We start from the raw sequence: 22,058 nt of genomic DNA, 5'->3' as shown, positions 1-22,058 counted from the left end.
GTAAAGATTTTCTGTCCAGAAATGTCAGGTATAAACGGAAACATTTTAATTAAGCAAAAAAAATACGATTTTATTAATTTTACAAAACGAACAAAATTTATGAACGAAAGTTAAATTTGGAACCCTAGTACCTACAATAGAAAAAAAACACAAGGAAATCCTACCTGGTCTCTACGTTATAGGTCCATAGCGTGGAGACCACAGCCAATCAACTACTTGGCTCTGTAATCATTTTTGCAAATAAAGATATTTTTTATATAAAAGAGCGTAACAAATAAAGAGATACGAGTATGTTTCAAAGTAGATAAAGTATAGTACGTATCAAATTCTTTTAGAATTAATTGAAGATGATCCCAATTAACAATTAACAGGTACGCAGTCACGCGAGAATCTCTTTTTTATTTTCTATTAATATTGAACGTTAACGAGTCTACGTCTGTCGTCTACTCTTGACCGACGAGTTCTTGACCCCAGCGCAGACAATGCGTCACCGTATCAAAAGAAACTGTCGATGACCCCACCTCTAGCGATTACTTACGTGTTATTTCGAACTGGGTGGTAGGTTAGTGATCAGGAAGTTTAATTAAAAAAATGTTTGAAGTCTACTCGTGTATTGACTTCATCATTAACAACCTAACAACCCATATTTGGCCAGACTGTAGCTAATATGAACGCTGGCCTAATACGGATTGGCAAACTTCGCATACGTAGAGAATTAAGAAAATTCTCAGGTATGGTTTCTACACGATGTTTTTCTTCACCACACATAACTGAAAATTTGGAGGTGTATGCCCACACCCTCCATGTCTCAATCGATGGTAGAGGTCATATTCATTGGGCTACTACTTACTACGTACTTTTTGGCTTAGTTACTTCAAAATTAATCAACGGAACTTTCATTGGATCACTTGTCATCTCACCTGATGTTAAGTAACAATACACTGTAAGATGGTAACATGACATCAGGCCCCGACCAAGTGGGGGGGCAAGCCATTTGCCAAGAGCGGCAAAATGAAGTCTGGCAAAATTTAGTTCCCCAGATTTATTTTACCTCTGCGTTTGAGTTATAGGAATTGATAAGTGTATTACATTTCAACTTCAGATCCAGTAGATTCGGAGAAAATTGACTGTGTCTGTGTCTACAGACATACCTACATTCGGATGTGAGCGAGAGATCATATGAATTTTAAAATCGTTCCGTTTTTATCATTACGTACTTCTGGAACCGTATAAAAAGTTTTTTTGGTGTATAAAGAAGGCAAAATTTACCTTTGCCAGGGGCAGCTAAATTTCTGCATCGAGCCCTGCGTGACATAGAAGTTACAACTTTATTCTAGCTGTAATCCATACTAGTGGTAAGGGGCAGATCATATGTAAGCCAACTTAGAAAATATGAGCTCAGCTGGCATATTACAATCTCAGGACCCCCTGATTAAAATAAAAAGCCATGCGTTACGAACTTCGCCTGAAAGACCTTTGTGGTATTTTGTGGCTGAATCATGGCTAACGTTCTTATTTTTTTTTACGTGAGGAAATCCTGATTGATACCTTCTCACCACGGGGTTCTCACCAAGTATGTCAGACTTCAACCGGATAAAACCCCATGTTGTTCCAACTCATTGCCTGATTACTGCAGGGGCTATGGGAACGTTTCGTGAGCAACCCGATTAGATTGCTAGTTTTCTCCTGACGGTTATTACTAAGGAGTTAATGAACTGTAGGTATATCTTAGGTATACGCTACTACTGCATGTTGTCATCATGCGTACTGTGTCGTACGTATGATGACAACAGGCAGCAGGTAAGATCGCACACAAACGCTAACTAAAATAGTATCTACGCACCCATTGTATTGTAATTGTAACACTATATTGATAAATATAAAACCGGATTGTAATATATTTATGGATGTGTTTGTATTTCGAGCAGAGTATCAAAGGGCCGATGGCCGATGGCTGAGATCCTTCTCAAAACCGATAGGTTATGGATACAATCTTCGCCGTTGAATGATCGTCGCTACCACAATTAACACAGTCTTTAAGCTGTTAAAAAGTAATGTAATATTAATTACTTTTACAGGATCGTGATAGCCTAGTGGACATGACCTCTGCCTCTGATTCCGGAGGGTGTGGCTTCGAGTCCGGTCCGGGGCATGCACCTCCAACTTTTCAGTTGTGTGCATTTTAAGAAATTGAATATCACGTATCTCAAACGGTGAAGGAAAAACATCGTGAGGAAACCTGCATACCAGAGAATTGTCTTAATTCTCTGCGTGTGTGAAGTCTGGCAATCCGCATTGGTCCAGCGTGGTGGACTATTTGCTCTCTGTATCTCATTCTGAGAGGAGACTCGAGCTCAGCAGTGAGCCGAATATGGGTTGACAATAATGATGATGATGATGATGATGATGAATTACTTTCACTATTTCATACACATTATAATTTCTCTTTACAGAAACCAAAGCCGCACAAATAGAAAGAAATCCATGTCGGCTTGATTGCACTGAATACTGCCAATCCATGGGAAGTCCCTTCGGACAATGTCGTAGTGGGAGTTGCCACTGTAGCTCATCAGGTCGTGAATACGACTATTAATAGCTTATACTATACTTTGGAATGGGTCCTTGTAGTTGCTGAAGAAACATAAAATACCTACAAAAAATATAATAAACTTTTTAAAAATATTATGAATTTAAATAATTTTCCAATAAAAAATACTGACTACTAAATGCACTAAAACATTCGAGTTCCCTTGATTTCTCCAGTTCCAAAGTCTTTACAAATATTATAATTTGTAAGCCAATGATAGTGGGTTTGATCGAAATCAAATCAATTTGTAAATCATTAGTTTACAAAGATTATTGATTTTCAATCGTAATTTTATTTAAAACTGGTTTTAGCAGAGTCAAAAGTGATTACAAAAATAAGAAAAGTAATGTCGAACAAAGTTATGATTCACAACTGTGGGGGAGATTCCCCCGGGGAGTGATTTTAGTGGACTGTATTTTAAACGAATGTAAGGTGCTGGTGGAAGGAGTTTATTCGAAGGTTTCCTTCATTCTAATGGGCAGGCTTCTATCACCGAAATGACGGGTAATTCTAACAAACCACCTACCTTCGAGGATCTTCTTCTGCCCGGCTGCTGGAGTCCAGCTCCCACGCCGACACGTGTTGACGCGCACACGCACTTGGCCGCGGCCTTTTTACACCGTGTCTTTTTATCACGATATCCAACAAAGTCAAATAATAAATAAAAAGGATTATTGTCACCCGAATTGATCGCCCGTTCCGAATAAACGGGCAGCGAATACGAAGCGAAAAAATGTCCGACGAATAGGCGAAAGGTCCACAATACAATTCGCGAGCGACTGACGACAGGGCGCTCACAGCTCCGAGCGCGGTGAGGCAGTCTGTCGAATACCCTCAACATCGGCGACAAAAGTACCCACCCAAGTTGAGGAATTTTTGAACTTCGAATATATCGAATATTTACGAACACCGCCCACCGTTAAAATGGAATTTTAACCCAGCTTAATAATGAATGAAATTGGAGAAAGAGACAAAAAAAAATGAAAATGATTATATAAAAATAGAAACTGAGTTATATAAGAAAACGAAATAAGAATGACTATGAATTTAAAACTATGAAGCTAAATAAAGTAAACTAATGAAATTAATCTGAATCTGATATAGGTAACGGAGACAACCTATGAACTGGTCGTTTCAAGAAACCATATTCAGTTTTAACAGTGACGGAACGAATGACACCATCTTTAGAAAGGTTCACTTCATAAACCTGGCCTAGCTTCCATTGAAATGGAGGTACGTTTGGATAATTTATATGAACTAGTGTACCGATTTGAAGATTCTCAATGTTCTCAGTCCATTTACTTCGCTGCCGAAACGTATGCAAGTATTGGATGTGCCATTGCTTCCAGTGAATTTGAATTAAATTTTAAATTAACTGCCAACGCGACAACCTTTGTGGTCCGAACCACCACAGTTTGTAAATTTTAATTTCCGACGCGAAATCCGCTGGGTTATCAAATGAACGAACGTGTCTCCATTTATCTGGAGACACTATATTAAGAATCGAAACGACGCGATTTGCTACATAAGTAGACAAGTTATAGGGAGCAGCCCGTAACGAACATAAAACGAAGCTTGAATCGGTCCAAGCTACCTCCCGAGCGATTGGCACCTTGGACTTTATCGACTTACGAATAAATGTAAATAACGAAAGTAAGAAATTTGCAGCGCATAGTTCTAACCTCGGCAAAGACAATCTTTTCAAAGGAGCTACACGAGATTTGCCTGCTAAAATATGAACAGATACATTTTGATCTGGATGTACAACTCTAATATATATAACTGCTGCGTAAGCAGCTTCTGAGCTATCACATGTCCAACAAATCCATGAAGCTCAACACAACAATCAGTCGAGGATGGAACGAAACGAGGAATGTGGATGGTGGATAGTTTTGGAAATTCTGAAACTATACGAAGCCACTTACGTTGAATGTGAATTGGAACCTCTGCATCCCAGTCAACGCCTGCTAACCAAAGTTCTTGTATAAGAATCTTGGCAGCAACAATGACTGGACTTAGAAACCCGACAGGATCAAAAATGCGAGCAATTTCGGACAAAATTACACGTTTTGTTACTTTATCGTGCAGAGGCTCTACGTGATATACAAACACATCCTTCAGGGGCTGCCACGCTAGGACTAAAACTTTAATCGAACTGTCTTCATCAAGGGAAACTCTTGAAGACTCCACCTCCTTTACTTCATCAGAAAGACGTTGTAAAAACAAGGGGCAGTTCGAGCACCACTTACGAAGTTCAAATCCACCTCTTTTTAGAAGTTCAAAAAGTTGATTTTGGAGATGAATAGCGGATTCCACCGAATCAGAACCACTTAGAACATCATCCATATAAGTAGAGTAACGAATAACTTCAGCAGCTTCCGGAAATTCGGATTGATGATCGATAGCTAGTTGCTGAAGAACACGAATCGCTGAAAACGGTGACGACGAGAGCCCGTAAGTCACTGTTTTCAGTCTAAAAACTTGAGGCTCAACGGAAGGGTCTGTACGCCATAATATTAGCTGATAATTTTGATGTTTTTCATCTACTAGAATTTGTCTATACATTTGACGTATATCAGCAGTAAAGGCGACTTGATGAAAACGAAATCCACAAAGCAGTTTTCCAACATCGTTCTGCAACTTCGGACCTATAAGTTGAGTATCATTTAACGATCCTTGGTGAGTCGCAGCCGATGCATCGAAAACAACCCTCAGTTTAGTGGTTGAGCTAGAAGGCCTCACAACTCCATGGTGAGGTATGAAATAGTGGGGCTGTCGAATATCACTTAGGACAAGTTCCATATGACCAGATTTAAGATAATCTGCCATAAAATCGAAATATAAATTACGAAACTGATCATCTCGAGCAAAACGACGTTCCATCGAAAGTAAGCGTTTCATTGCTATCGAACGCGAATCACCAAGTGATGGTTCCCCTTCCCGAAATGGAAGTGATACGATGAACCTACCACATGTCAAGCGCTTGTGAGACTGAACGAATATTTCTTCACATCGCTGATCATCAGGCGATAGGACTACTTGTTTTGGAACAGACTCTATTTCCCAGAATTTACGAATTAAATTATCAAGACTGTTTTCTTGATCTGAGACGACGAAAGACGAAATCATTTTATGCGAATCATGATTACGAACGAATTTAAGGTCGACTTTTCCGATAAGAAGCCAACCAAGCGAACTAGAAATGGCTATTGGTGTACCAATAGGCCCACGAATAATTTCTCCGACGAAAATATCATCATAGACATCTCCTCCGAGCAAGATGTCTACAGATGAAGGCGAATTGAAATTTGGATCCGCTAAATGTAAATGTTTTATATGAGACCACGATTTTGTCTCAATAAAATTTGACGGTTTAGCGGATGTTATATTTTTTAGAATTAATCCGCGAAGAGTAAATTCTAATCCTAAAGCGGTGTGTGATTTAACTACGGTCGTTACGAACCCCTTTGAACAAGTAGTCAAATCACCGATTCCTTGAATAGGTGTACCTAACTTACGACGAGTTAAACCAAGACGAGTAACCAGATCTTCAGTAATAAAAGAAGCTTCAGAACCTGGATCGACAAGAGCTCGAGCACGAATAAATTTGCCTGATGAATCGCGAATTAAAATTACAGCAGTTGAAATTAAGACCATACTGTGATTTGAAGTGACATCTGTCGAATACAAAGAGACGACATTCGTTGACTCATTTGAGGGTAGTTCCGATTTCGATAGATCTTCGAATGTAGTTTTTGAATTATTTGCGAAATGTAACATGGAACAATGATGAGAAGCATCACACACTGAACAACGAATTTTTGCGCATGTGTCTGTAAAATCATGCATGGGCTTAAGACATTTCAAACAGAGACCATTTTCTTTTGCGAATCTAAAACGGTCGTAGGGTTTTTTCTGCTTGAACGAATTACACGAAAATAAAGAATGCGAACCACGTTTACACAGCACGCATGTCGAATTTGACTGGACCGAATTACCAGATTTTGATTTAAAATTATTTGAAGTATTAGATTCCGGAGAAGTGACAAATGAGGACTTAGCGCGAGTTGTATCTTGATTTGAAAAACGTGTTGAATCAAAACGTGATATTGAACGTAATGTTGACCTTGAACTTTCCCAAGCGATTATTTCGCGATTTAAAAATTCTTGGAGTTCACTAAAGCGAGGTACTTGATTTGTTGCAATAGATTTATCAAAATTAAGTCGCGTATCTTGATCCAACTTTCTATACAACATGTGAAATAACACGAAGTCCCACTCCTCAATAGGGAAACCCATAGAATCTAAGGCACCGATGTTTTCTAAGAACCCACTAAGAATAGTGCGTAGTCCGGAGGCGGACGGTGAATTTAAATTTGGAAGTTTATATAAAGCGTCCATATGCTGCATTGCTATTAATCGTTCATTTTTATAATTATATTCTAAAATGCCCCATGCTTTACTATAATTACTACTGGTAATCGACATTCCTTTTAACAATTTACTAGCATCACCACGACAATACGATAATAAATATTGAAATTTAGCTACATCTGAAAGATCTTTATTGCGATCGATTAATGATAAGAACAAATCACTAAAAGAATTCCACTCTTTATAATCACCGGAAAAAGGTGGTACCGATAAAGGCGGTAATTTTACTGCAGTATAATTTGAATTTAAATTTTGATTTACTTCCGGTTTTGGTTCGGAAGTAGATTCCTCTAAACCGAATTTAATACTCATAATTTCTCTAATTAAGTCATTAAAAGTCGAACGAATATTGCTATGTTCAGGTTTCAAAACCTTTGTACTTTCCAGTTCCAAAGTTTCAATAGACGATTGAATTTGTTCAAATTGGTCCTGTATACGGGCGAGTCCCATACAAGAAACCATAAATTTTCGATAAGAATTCACGTCTGAGTTTACCTCCATACCTAACTCAATTATAGTATTCAATTCGCGCTCGATGCAACCTCTGCGATGCATTAAAGCAGCGTGCTCTGTTGATTCCGTCATATTGTAAAATAATAAATAAACTATAAATAAAAATAAAAAAAAAAAATAATAAAAAAAGTTCAAGAATAAAAATATTTTTTATTTACCGAACTTGGCGTATTCACTGCCGTGCCCACTACAGAACGGCTTACTACACGAAAACATAAAAACTCAAATATAAAAAAAAAAAAAAACAAAATGAAAAAATTAAATATATTTTCGAACAATGTCGTGAGTCGTAATCGTATCGTATGGTATAAATGCTACATGAATCCGATCGAACTTACTTCACTCAACGTAATCTCAAACTAAAACGAACTAAAATGAACTAATTCAATACACCTCGAGTAGGTATAAAGAACAATTACAAACAATTACGATATATTTAAGATAAAATAATACGAACGGAACAGTATAATAACTGGCGAAACTAACGAAAATTAGTAAGGTAGGTAGGTACCTCACTTCGTAATAAAAATTACCTATCACTTTTACGAATACTTAGATTATTAGAATGAGTTAAGTATATTATTATTTATGAGTAACGAAATATACGCGGCACTAATTATTATTATTATTGTATTATGCAGTTTTTAACGAAATAAATGGATAATCTAGAATTTGACCTATATAATTTAACTTTGAATGCGAAGAACGAACAAAGAATGAAACAATAGGTATGGCGTCATTCGAATTCCGATTATTATGATTTTAGGTTATAAAATATAAGAAAATACGTGTATGGCGGGGTGTTTCGATTAAACAGAATAAAGAAAACTTAATATCCGGCTCGAAGGACCAATAAATGTGGGGGAGATTCCCCCGGGGAGTGATTTTAGTGGACTGTATTTTAAACGAATGTAAGGTGCTGGTGGAAGGAGTTTATTCGAAGGTTTCCTTCATTCTAATGGGCAGGCTTCTATCACCGAAATGACGGGTAATTCTAACAAACCTTACCTTAATACCTTCGAGGATCTTCTTCTGCCCGGCTGCTGGAGTCCAGCTCCCACGCCGACACGTGTTGACGCGCACACGCACTTGGCCGCGGCCTTTTTACACCGTGTCTTTTTATCACGATATCCAACAAAGTCAAATAATAAATAAAAAGGATTATTGTCACCCGAATTGATCGCCCGTTCCGAATAAACGGGCAGCGAATACGAAGCGAAAAAATGTCCGACGAATAGGCGAAAGGTCCACAATACAATTCGCGAGCGACTGACGACAGGGCGCTCACAGCTCCGAGCGCGGTGAGGCAGTCTGTCGAATACCCTCAACATCGGCGACAAAAGTACCCACCCAAGTTGAGGAATTTTTGAACTTCGAATATATCGAATATTTACGAACAACAACATTTGTCAGGACAACTTAATTAACAAATCAAACGGTAACAAAAATAAGTCCCTAGAATGGCAGAGAATGACCTTGAGTGAAGTCAGGCACTTGTGAACGTTGTGTGTAGGGTTAAAGGCGCCTTTGACTGTTAACAAACACTCCCCTTTTCCACTTAAGTCATTCTCCGGCTCGGCTCGAACGATACGACGGGACGAGACGGGACGGGACAGATAAAATAAGACGGTTAGAAAAACACGTGGACGAAGTAGCGGGCGTCTGCAAGACAGTAGTTAAATATTTTAAGTCAATAAATAAATGCCGCTTTATCTAATCAAGATATTTGCATAAACATACCTACTTTAATAAAATCATTGCATACTCATACAAATATGTGTCAAGTGAGGTACTCGGACGAACAGGGACAAATGATTCAGATGTCTTATCAATATAAACATCCCCTATAAACCGTCTGATTCTAAATCCGATATTCAGTTTGCATAAATAATATAAGGCTGGTGTTAATTTTGATGAGACATTCGTGAAGTATCCTTCAGCATGTTTGAAAATATTTTAACTAATATTTTATTTACGCTTTTGTTTACGAAGCAGATTGTTTGGTGTGATGATGAATTACAAACTAGTAAGTATTTTTTCTGTATACTTATCTAATAAGATTTATTGAAACAAAAGTTTTCTTACCGTTGTAATTGACGATCCCCATACTTCTACTAACAGTGCTGAGATAGCATAGCATTTTGTTTTATTTTATTTATAGATTTGAAATGCAGCACCTACCTACTTACAAAATAAGTATTAGACAGTGCTTAAACATTAATTTTACATTACATTTTAATTTTGATATTTTTTGACTTGAAAATTAGTAGAGAACGTCGAAACCACGAAGCAATTAGTGATGTGACTAAACTTGAAATATAAATATTATGTTAACTCGCAAATAATTTTAATTAATTGGAAGCAACAGATAGATTCCGTAATATGTAACTTTTGAAAAACCGTGCCAGTTTAAAGTGAAAAATTAATGAATATGTCGTAGGTAAAGCATATTTGAAACATGCAGGCTTTAATTAAACGCATCCATGATTGCAGGCGAAAATTTTTACCCATCAAACGAGACAACCCACAGGGCATACATGAGCGGCGTCGACCTGGGAATAATCAATACGGAAAAATATCCACTGCAAACATTCCAGAGGGACGAACGAAATATCTTTAGGAATATTTATACAGAATATATTGCGTTGAACGATACTCTGCCACTTAAATATGACGAATGGCTCATTATGAACAACTTCGGCCTACTACCGGATACCCAGGAATCTTTGTATCAAAGGAAAATGAGCAAGCGAAGCGTTGCGGATAACAAGCGCCGCTTCATCAATACAGTGAGGAAAGGTGATATTCTTATAACCGGTCGTGGTATAGGTGGATTGGTGGCACATGCAGCGATCATGACGACCGACAACTGGGTGTTAGAAATGAAAGGTGGGGATGGGTGGCAGAACGGGATAAAGGACAACAACCGACAAGTCAAGAAAGACAAGTGGTTCGACGAACACCGCTCTGATTGGACGACGGTGTACCGTTGCAAAAGTGGTGCCGCAGCGAGCGAAGCCGCGGTATGGGCCGACCACACTTACTACAACCCGAGCGGCGGTACATTAAAAACCAGGCACATCACGTACAAAATAACCACGGATATATGGTCTACCAATCCGAGCTACTGTTCCAAGCTCGTGGTACAAGCGTATTACTTTGGGACGGGAAAAAGGAAAGTTGTAAAAGATCTGTCGCTCATTGGTCGAATCATCGTACCCACTACTATATCAAATTATTTTCTTAGCCCATACACTTTGGTTAATAAAGGAAAATATTAAAAGTTTGTCTAGAATTAAGCTTGAAAATAAAATGTTACAAGTACCATCCTAGTGTACTTATAAACATCGTATAATTAAACAGCAGCGGCGAAGAGTTCATGCAAGCCGATTCCCGCCGGGATACCTTTAAAATCCATGCATATTCATATTGTTTCTCACATATCTACAGATGTATCTGTGGATATATGAGAACCGGAATACCGGAGTTAATACCACGCTGAATAAATTTCCTTTTCTTTGGGACGGTTTAGCTTCGTCTAAATTCCATCCATCATGATCATTAACTGCCGATGGACGACCACTGCTGGACATAGGCCTCTAGCATAAACTTCCAAATACCGCGGTCTCGAATCAACCAGCGGCTCCCTGCAACCACCAATCTTTGGTCCACCTATTAGGGGGTCAACCAACACTGCGCTTTCCTGTGTGGGGTCGCCATTCCAGCACCTTGGGACCCCAACGTCCATCTGCTCTTCGAACTATATGCCCTTACTATTGCCACTTTAGCTTCGCGACTCGCTGAGCGAAGTCAGTGACTTTGATTCTTCTACGGATCTCTGCATTTCTGAGTCGATCATCACAATAACTAGGAAGTATTTTTATTAAAATAAGATACCTAAGTATTTTTTTATAGAATAAAACTACTTTTTATAGAGGTTTTTTTTTTATTTTTCGCTAATTCTCTTCACAGCACTATCAAAGACATTGGCATCCATTAATCGTACAGTATCCACCTCTCCGAGAACCCCGCTGCCTGCAACTCGCAATGCACTCGTAAAACACGCAACCAGGCGGAGGCTTCACCATAATCGTCTGCGGCTTGACTATTTGTCTCTTTTCTACTTTGTGGGAACCTGAAACAGAATATACACCTACCAATTAGAACCTTAACATATACTGTACTACCCGATTAAGATGACATTTTATATGCATTTTATAGTAGACGACCCACACAGATAATGCAATATTTTTGACTTATTGCGCGATATTGACGATTGCACACAGTAGTTTAACACAAGATTGAGGAAACTTAATTTGACACAAACGCGAATGTTTGTATGGATGTTTGTTTGGTTACTCTTTAACGCCGCAACTACTAAACCGATTTGGCTGAAATTTGAAAAGGAAACATATTTGTCTCTAGATTAACACATAGACTGCTTTTCATCCCGGAAAACCCATGGTTCCCGAGGGATTTGTGAAAAACTAAATTACACGCGGACGAAGTTGCGGGCGTCCGCAAGATTAATGTAACTTATTTTTTATTACGCAATTATATTTTATGGTGTATAAATTTGCCATACACAATACAATATAGTATTCTAAGATTCTTCCTTACAAAATGTCACATAATAATGACTACCGAGTAACTACTACATAATATTCTCTGAACGTCGTAGCTGAGAACATCGACATCTTCTCTTGTACTCTGAGTGAACTCACAGGGATTGCTGAGTGGTGTATTTGTTATACTAAGTAGGTAGTATTCATTGTAATGTGTATATTTAGGTAAACAGAATTAAGTTTTAGATTTATAATATAGTGCTAAGCTAGCGAATTAGGTGATACCTGTAAGGCTAGTTTTAAGTTATGATGAAAATAAATAAATATTCCTAGATTTATACATCAATAGTTACAATAGCCAGAAAAAGACTTGAAGAAGAAGAAACTATACTAACCGTTTAACTCTTCGCTTCCAGCTAAGGTCAGGAGTAAAAAGAACGCGAACAACAAGCAGGCTTTCATGTTTGGAATTCAGAATAACACTACGACACATGTGTAGTTCGTAAAGCTATTTATAATACGCATGTCGCATCCTTCCTTTTATCATTCACATAAAATTTAAAGCTCACAGCTCATTGGAGCCACCCGGTGCATGATTAGCACCGCCTCGCCTAGATCGTAGTATAGTATTGTTAGTATCCATTTTTGTCATCATCATCTTATCAACTGATGGACATCCACTGCAAGACATGGGCCTTTTGTAGGGACTTCCAAACATCACGATCCTGAGCATCCAGGGAATCCCTGTGACTCGCTTGATGTCGTCAGCCCTCCTGGTGAGGGGTCGACGGACACTGTGCTTTCTAGAGGTCGCCATTCCAGCACCTTGGTAGTTGTGACCCCAACGTCCAATGGCTCTTCGAACTATGTGCCCGTAGCACAGAGTTCTATAATACTATTATGTTATTAGATTCCGGAGGGTGTGGGTTCGAATCCGGTCCGGGGCATGCACCTCCAACTTTTCAGTTGTGTACATTTTAAGAAATTAAAACATCGCGTATCTCAAACGGTGAAGGATAACATCGTGAGGAAACCTGCATACCAGAGAATTTTCTTAATCTCCGCATTGCACCAGCGTGGTGGACTATTGGCCTAACCCCTTTTACTCTGAGAGGAGACTCGAGCTCTGCCGTGAGCCGAATATGGGTTGATACCGATCAATCTACAATATTACTTAATCTGGTGGTGACCTGGGAAAAAATAAAAGCTCCAGACTTGACACAAGTAAAAAAAATTAAAGAGATTTTTCGGGATTTACCGTCCGTCTATTGGGCCCCCTAACTAATTTTTGATACAGGACCCCACTAAGACCACACACACGGCATACATAACACCTTTGTATGGAAAAAAATATATATTCGGTCGAATTGAGAAACCTCCTCCTTTTTTGAAGTCGGTTAAAAAATAATACAAACCAATTCCATACAAATTTCGAGTTTTTACAAGTGTTTAAAATCATTATGTTTAAAATAGTGTCGGAAGTAGATCAATGCTTTATTTGCCGCAGATATCACACGTAGTCGAGTGCAACAATGATACAAATTATACCGTATCATATCACATTTCCATTGCCGCGTTTATTGATTTAAACAAAAAGAAAGCCTACATTAAAACGCATTGTATTCAACATTCGCTTATCGTTTCGTATTCAGATCGTAAGTAGGTACCTGGGTACGTATGCAACGAAACAAGTTTGTAAAATCGGGGGATTAACCGAAGCGAAGTCAACAACCTGATGGACCTAGTCGTATCAACAAATATTAGCACAGATAATATGTTCAAGGATAACTGGAAGTTGTGAACAAATTGCTTCCAGGAATTCGTTTAGTCATTCATTTATTAAGGTAGAGAATTTACTAGTAGGTAATAAGACTTGTAAATTATTATTTACCTTTTAAAATAGCACAAATTTCGCTATGATAGAAAGCTACTTTTTATTTTTTTTTTATTTCTGACAAATGGATGAATTAGTTAAAACGGATTAGGTATATTATTGTTAATCGAAGTGTAATTTGTAGAAAACCCGTTTTTTTTATTCTCTACAATTTATCCCTTGACTACAATCTCACCTGGTAAGTGATGATGACGATGATGATGTAATCTAAGATAGAAGCGAGTCAACTTTTTAGGAGTAGGATGAAATCCACACCCCTTTCGGTTTCTACTTGGTGTTTTCTTATAAGTGTGTGCGTACCTCAATGTATAACTTTATGTTTATATAGGCTTAACGTCCTCTCGTCTGCCAATCCGCATTGTGCCAGCGTGGTGGACTATTAGTCGAACACCTCTCATTTTTATAGGAGAATAGTCCTATCCGGTATGGGGGTCACATAACTGACTATCGAACTCCGCGCTTTTAGGTACTAATAATTTCTGAAAAGAAAGAAATCCCTGACCCAGAACTTGAACCCAGGGCCTGTAGCCAAGTGGCACGACGATTCTCTTTCTACAAACGTTAACGCTTCGAAAACTAACAAAATCTATGGAAATGGCAGATCCGATCGACAACTTGATCATGTGATCTGTCGATAGCAAATGCCTTTCCCATACTTTTTTTAATTTTCGAAGCGTTAGCGTTTGTAGAAAGAGAATCGAAGTATAATATAGCTACAGGGCCAGGACATCTAATATGTAAACCTTAATCCATAGCATGGATTAATTTATCGGACCAAAAGAGGCAATTTTAAATGTAGTTAATTAATACAAATCAGGTATCTATTCATATTTATAGGATAGACTTTGTTATAAATGCCACCCTAAAGTTTATAACCTCATACATAGCTAGAAATTACTCTCAATTATAAAACATTCTCACAACGATATTTTATACTTATGATAGGGATAAGGGATAAGGATAGGATGATAACACTAGCGCCTCAAAACTGAGGCCGACAAATGTGCGTCTCAATTTCATTTAGTCACTTATTAAACAACGATCGTTAACTGTTTAAAGAAATAATAGGTACCTAAATATTGTCTACAATGTCACGTCGAGTTGTTTGTTCAGAGGTTCCTACCCGCTATGATATAATGGAATTAAAGACAAAATTGTGCATATGTGTGTAGTGTCTGTGTAGTAGTGTAGCTAAATTCGGATCACTTTTTGCGGTGATTTTGTAAGCTTAAGAACCTATCTATAGTATAAAATATCACTGAATTCCCACGTAGTACTGGACAAAATCATAACCCTCCTTAATCAAGTAAAAATCGTATGCAAAGCTAGTACGGAGTCCCGAATGTTCCCGAAGCTAAGCGCACCTAAGCACACAGCAGGACGAAGCGGGAGGTTGCGGCTGCTCTGCACATTTGCAATTCCAAAGCTCTTGAAGCTGATCCCACGTCAGCTGCGATCAAAGCATACAAAACGTGTTCAGAGTTTACCCTGAGACTAAGAACCTCGATGTTACCCTACCACTCTGCATTACTGGCATGATATCTAAAGATTAACCATTTTTGAAGCCGACGAGATTATTAAATAATTTCGGAGTCGACAGTATCTACCTAGATTTTTAATATGAAAAAAAAATTCAACCGACTCCAAAATTTCATAAAAGTTTCTACTCATTACTGGCTTGACACTGCCTTCAAACTGATCAGAAGGTAGCACATATTACAATGTTATTTTTCGTGTTTTAATTTAGTAGAAACTTTTTTAACCGACTTCCAAAAAGGAGGAGGTTCTGCGTTCGGCTGTATGTATGTTTTTTTTTTGTAATTTTGAAGTCGGTCAAATATTTTTTTTATTTTTTAAAAGGTACTTATTTCAGTATTACTTACTGATGACAGGTCCATTGTGGACCATTGTTGTAATAAAGACTTGTCACCAAGTATGTTGCAGTACAAAATCGCGTTGGCAAAAAGACCGAATACTACCTTCACGATTTTGTAAAAAAGGAGTTAAGTAAAATACAAGTTTAATAAAAAACCATGAAATGAAAATATGTATATATATAATAATTGATAGCTGAATAATTTTCACCAAACGTTCTATGAAAATTTCACAAATATAAAAAAAAACAATTATATTAGTAAGTCTCGATAAAAAACTCAAGAAGCTTGACTTGCTACATCTGTAGTTGTACAGTCTCACATCGACATACTCGTAATCAGGATCTATGATAATAATAAGTTATTATCACTGTATTCGTGAGCTTAAGATAAGAGTCATGGCAGTCAATATTCTTAGAGTCCATAATTATGTACTGTTTTATAGATTTTAGACATAACATCTATTTTTTTTTCTGACTTTGTAAAGCTTCCTAATAGGACCTCAGCAGCATCACCACGAGCGCAGAAGCATCGCCTGATGGGGCCCTGGAGCAGAAGTAGAAGATGTGAGCAGAACGAATCTCTAAGGGCGGCGGCGTCGGGCAAATCTCTCCCTTTTGAGACCCGGACCTCGGCTTAGAGGGGCAATCTAGTAAAAATCTATTACTGTTTCCATTCAGAATTCATTGCTCTTGTCATATGTCCCGAGTACTTTACGGAAATTTTACGTAAGTTTGACTACCAAAGCCAAACCATATCACGATCTGTAAGTATCATCAGTCACGTTGATAGCTGTGTTGATTAACGTTCAATGATTCTGCATCTTCGCTCTCATCTATTATGTAGAGCATTTACGAGTGCACAATCCATTGGTTCATATTCAAGAGATTCAGACAGTCGTAGTAGTTATGTCCTTCGCTCTTGCAGTACGTACATGTACCTAAGTATGACAGTCATGATGATACGGGAATTAGTTTTCCATGATTCCACGTCTACGGTTCTATCGATTGTCGACATACACAGGATCGATGGCCGCAGTGTCCGTCACTCTTGCCACGTGACTGGCAATAAGATGAACAGTCATAGCGACATATGTGACGGTCACTAATCCTTGACTCCACATCTGAAAAATGAAGACAGATAAGTAGTTAAATATCTAAATAATCGTTTTAACATAAATCGAACCGACTTCGAAGACGTATTTCATGAAAATTAAATGGGACCAATCTGGAAGTATACCCACTCATTCAAACAAAAAGAATTTTCAAAATTGGTTAATAAACGACGAAGCTATGAGGTAAGTACTTAACAAACATTTAAAAAAAATACGCGTCTAATTGAGAACCTTCCCCTTTTTTGAAATCGGTTAAAAACTGAATAATGAAATTAAATAAATAATAAACTTTGAAATAAATGGAATATATTACGTAGTTAACGTTGGACATCTAATTGTTTAGTAGTGAATCATAGGGTTTGGTTTTGACAATGAAAGTAATTCTTCTTAAAGTTGTTAAGATTTGGTGGTTTACAACCTCATGCCTCGAATAATATATAAAACGTTACATCTGATAAGGATCGTTAAAAAACAAAAACCCAACAGCCTGCATTGAAACAGCGTGACGGACCCATCAGAGTAAATAAACATTGGTAGGTATGTATGTCTATCCCTCTCTCTTATAAACTCTAAAAGGACTGAAGAATTTGTTAATAAAAAGAATTATAATCGTGATTATAATGACAACAAAAATTAATGCATAAATAAAAATAACATAATATCTGACTACAGCCAGAAATAATTTTCCCACGTCAAACAAATCACATCAACAAATTCATAATATTTTCCTTGTGCATATCTACAAATGGAATTTCCTTTAACCTTTACTATGCTCATATGCTATGCTATTGATAAGAATCACACATAACATTCATTGAGACAACATCAATACAGTTATTGAGATCTAACAATACCTAATTGTGTAGGAAAAAAAACTTTAACTGAATATAAAACTGAATTCACTGTGGACGATATTTATACGGGCTATATAAATAAATTCATTCATTAAGTACGCAATAATTACCTTTTATACCGACAATCGCGAAGACAACAAAAATCAAAAATATGTTTAATAAACAAAAATTCATTTTTTAAAGCACGCTTCAAACAACTCTATCACATGCGCCTTCACTTAGTAACGGCACAATACTGACGAATACGAAAACTATCGTCTATATTTATTTCACCTGTTTACCTGTACGTAAATTATTGCATGCGAAGAAGAAAGGAAAGTATTCTCTCAACGCGGGACTGTCCCTCTTAGGTATATGACTAAGATCGTGCGCTGACAACAAATGCAGAATTAGTTCCCGTTTTAGTCAGGGGAAACGCCTCGATAAGCGTTTGGGAATTCCCACGCAACATTTTTTTAAATACTCTAAAGATACCTATTTCGGCCCGCCTAGTAACATGACATGTTACTAGGCGGTTCGGTTCACTAGTGCGTAAATAAATATACGTAAAACATTGTTTTACGTATATTTACGTACTAGCGAACGCCCGCGACTTCGTCCGCCTTTAGACCTCTTTAATCCAGCCCTTACACTAGTACGAGTAACGCTGTAAATTTATTTATTTAAATAGGGTTAGTTTACAAGCTCTTTCAAAACGTCAGGTAATAATATTAAACTTAAGATAATGGTGATAATAATAATTCGAAAACTTAAAATTAAAGTTACGAGGGTTACAAACGCGCCTTGGTCCGAGACGAGCCTACATCAAACTCAGCCAGGTTTATGTATGTTAATGGAGTAACTTCTCCCGTTTTCCCAACATTTCCCTTCACTGCTCTGCTCCTGATCGTAACGTTGTGAAAAGTATACTATAACCTGCCCAGGAGTCTGAAAAATAATTGTACTAAGTTTCGTTAAAATCCGTCGAGTAGTTTTTGTTTCTATAACGAACATACAGACAGACAGACGAAAATTTTACTGATAGTATATTTGGCATCAGTATCGATCACTAATCATGATAATTATTTTGGAAATATATTTCATGTACAGATTGGACTTCTCTATAGATTTATTATACCTAAGTATAGATGACTATATACATAACTTTGATAAAATTGGTTTATCTTGTATAAAAGATGAAAAACCCTTATGGCTTGAAAATGATCCCTTTAAGCCGTACATTATGAGTTACAGAGAGCCAGGAGTGGGCACATAAAATCCAAAGGGCGGGGATCGAACCCATATCCTCTTGATGTTGAGTTCGACCCCTTAAGCGTGGAGCTGTTAAGGCTTAACTTAAGCTTATATCACGGACCTACATTTCGCTTGATACCCCAAGCTGTCCATCTGAGCATGCTCGAAAGATTAATGCAAACTTTTTTTAAAAGAATATTTGACAGGAGGTGGATGAAGTTTGAATGTTCAAAATCGTAATGTAAGTATTTTGGGCTGAGAGTGGGAAGTTCCGCTGAACTATGTAGAACATATAAAAACTTTCCTTTTAGGAATTTTTTTTATAGTTTCAGCCAACCACATCGGAAAACAAAATACATACATATAATAAATCAATAATGGTTTTATCAATTATTAAATTAATTAGTTGCCTCGTTTAGGAAAATGAAGTTTTATCTATTATACCTACCTACCTATCTATCTGAATTAACCTAACGGTCCCAATAATATTCTCTATATATCTACTATAAATAAAAGATACCTAAACATCATACATATAATGATGACACATTAGTATAAAACTAAACTCCTTCAAAAGTTAGACTTAAATAGTTTATACTAGAGGACGCCCGCGACTTCACAAATCCCTCGGGAACCATGGATTTTTCCGGGATAAAAGTAATAGCCTATGTGTTAATCCATGCTATAATATATATCAATACCAAATTTCAGCTAATTCGGTTCAGTCGAGGCGTGAAAGAGTAACAAACATGCATATCATGGATTTTTTCGGGATAAATAGTAGCCTATGTGTTAATCCAGAGTAAAATATATTTACATTCCAAATTTCAGCCAAATCGCTTTAGCAGTAGCGGCGGTAAAGAGTAACAAACATCCAAACATCCATACAAATTTTCGCGTTTATAATAGTAGGACAGGATTACTTTTTTTTTGTTGGAAATTCAAAAGAAGATAAAATATATAAATAAGTAAATATCCAGAAAAGCATTCAAACTAGGTAAAAAAAAGGCAAAAAAACGGCCGCAAAAACGTAAACTGCAAATATATTGCAATTTACAGGTGCACCCACGGGGGGAGGCGGTACTAATGGGGGACCCGCACATAAATAAAGCGATGCCTACGAATCGAACAAAGCCTCCACTTGTTTTACGGCAGACACTCCGAGGGTACACTGCGAGAATATGCAAATAGGTATTCATATTTTTCTTAAGCTCTCCGTTACGACTGTGCGAAAGCTTTTTAAAAATACTATTTTCACGCTACCTACAGTCGTTTAAAATTTGTTTATCTCTTCTTGTTTTCGACTACAAAACTCTTTTTTTAGTTTGGTTGGTTTTAACGACCTCTCTGACGCAGCGCAATTTGATCATTTAACTTGTTGATTGATGCTATTATGATAATAGATTACTAAGTGTAGAAACCGAAAGGGTATGGATTTTCATCACTCTTAAGAAGTTAGCCCGCTTCCATCTTAGATTGCATCATCACTTACCATCAGATGAGATTGTAGTCAAGGGCTAACTTAGCTAAGAATTAAAAAAAAAGTCACAAAACAATTATACAGAGAAAATGAAAAATAAGCTGCAAAAATGTGTAACTAGGTACATACATAAATTAAATAATGACTAAGTAAGTTTGATACATATTAAGCTGATAGACTTCCAAAATAGAATACGCCTTAGACTGATCGCCTTACGCCGATAGTATCACCGATCAATTAGTTATCAGTATAGAGTTTAGCCCAGTGGATATGACCTCTGCCTCCGATTCCGGAGGGTGTGGGTTCAAACCCGGTCTGGTGCATGCACCTCCAACTTTTCAGTTGTGTGCATTTTAAGTAATTAAGTATCACGTGTTTCAAACGGTGAAGGAAAACATCGTGAGGAAACCTGCATACAAGAGAATTTGCCCAATTTTCTGCGTGTGTGAAGTCTGCCAATCCGCATTGGGCCAGCGTGGTGGACTATTTTCCTAACCCCTCTCACTCTGAGAGGAGACTCGAGCTCAGCAGTGAGCCGAATATGGGTTGATAATGGTGGTAATAGAGTTTCACTACGATGTGAAGCCACAAAATTTGATTTCGAGTTCAATAAGTTTCCAAATTAGAGTTAAATACTCTTAAGTTGCCTTGAAAAGAAAATTTGAAACTGGAACATTAACTTATCAAAAGGTGCAATACTTGTACAAAATGTAGAGCAATGAAGCGACTAGAGGGTTCAGCTACATCGTTTTCATGATAATAAATCATAGTCCGGCAGTGTCCGAAGGAAGTGCCGACATGCCATCGGAAATTACACTTTTAATCTCCGAGCTTTCGACACATGTTATAAGCTCTTGGAAATTAGGCTTTACAAGGAATAAACATTTGTTTACTCTTTTATTTAGATACAGTTTTATACGACACTAGCTGACAACGCGCAGTTTCACCCGCGTGGTTCCCTTTCCCGTAGGAATACGGGGATAACATATCTATTTATTTTTGATTGATTGAACCGCGTGGTTCCCTTTCCCGTAGGAATACGTGAATAGGCATCTTCTAGGCAAGCGCGCTTCATCTTAGACCTCATCATTGCTTTCCATCAGGCTTGATTTTGGTCAAGCGTAAGCCTATACTACGTAAAAAAAAATATATATATATATATAGCCTTTCTCGATAAATAGGCTATCTAACTGAAAGAATTTTTCAAATCGGACCAGTAGTGCCTGAGATTAGCGCGTTCAATCAAACAAACTCGTCAGCTTTATAATATTAAGTATAGATAAACTAAATTCCTATTTTAAATGTAATTGAATTTTTTTCTACGGCCGCATTGAAACAGCGTCGTGATTTTACACTCCATATCCCCTTTTCCTAGAAGGAAAGAGACCAGGCCTTGTAATGGGCCGTTAAAATAGGCCACTATTGATCATTATGCGAGTTGGTTATGAAAAAACTTGTTCAGAGAAGTACTACCGCAATCATCATCATGATCATCATCATTAACAGCCGA

The 22,058-nt window shown here is 37.4% G+C and overlaps 1 protein-coding gene and 1 long non-coding RNA gene across 2 annotated transcripts; one reads left to right on the top strand and one right to left on the bottom strand.

The window, feature by feature from the left end:
- The first annotated feature begins 10,033 nt into the window (after nucleotides 1-10,033).
- On the top strand, nucleotides 10,034-11,506 carry LOC112054354 (uncharacterized 30.3 kDa protein-like). Its single transcript, XM_024094123.2, has one exon. It carries the CDS (start codon nucleotides 10,072-10,074, stop codon nucleotides 10,813-10,815), a length of 744 nt encoding a protein of 247 aa, XP_023949891.2. The 5' UTR covers nucleotides 10,034-10,071; the 3' UTR covers nucleotides 10,816-11,506.
- Nucleotides 11,507-16,032: 4,526 nt separating this feature from the next.
- Nucleotides 16,033-18,108, bottom strand: LOC128198148 (uncharacterized). The gene is made up of 2 exons (XR_008250885.1): nucleotides 17,946-18,108; nucleotides 16,033-16,990 (listed from the first exon to the last, which is right to left on the bottom strand). It is a non-coding gene; the product is annotated as an uncharacterized LOC128198148 (long non-coding RNA).
- Between the last annotated feature and the right edge of the window lie 3,950 nt (nucleotides 18,109-22,058).

This window comes from Bicyclus anynana, chromosome 6, assembly GCF_947172395.1.
Source record: "Bicyclus anynana chromosome 6, ilBicAnyn1.1, whole genome shotgun sequence".
In the NCBI taxonomy this organism is placed as follows: Eukaryota; Metazoa; Arthropoda; class Insecta; order Lepidoptera; family Nymphalidae; genus Bicyclus; species Bicyclus anynana.
This window is presented reverse-complemented; position numbering and strand designations above follow the sequence as displayed.

What these genes read in the sequence shown, in the direction of transcription:
- LOC112054354 (XM_024094123.2), top strand. Translation starts at nt 10,072, where the DNA reads ATGAGCGGCGTCGACCTGGGAATAATCAATACGGAAAAATATCCACTG.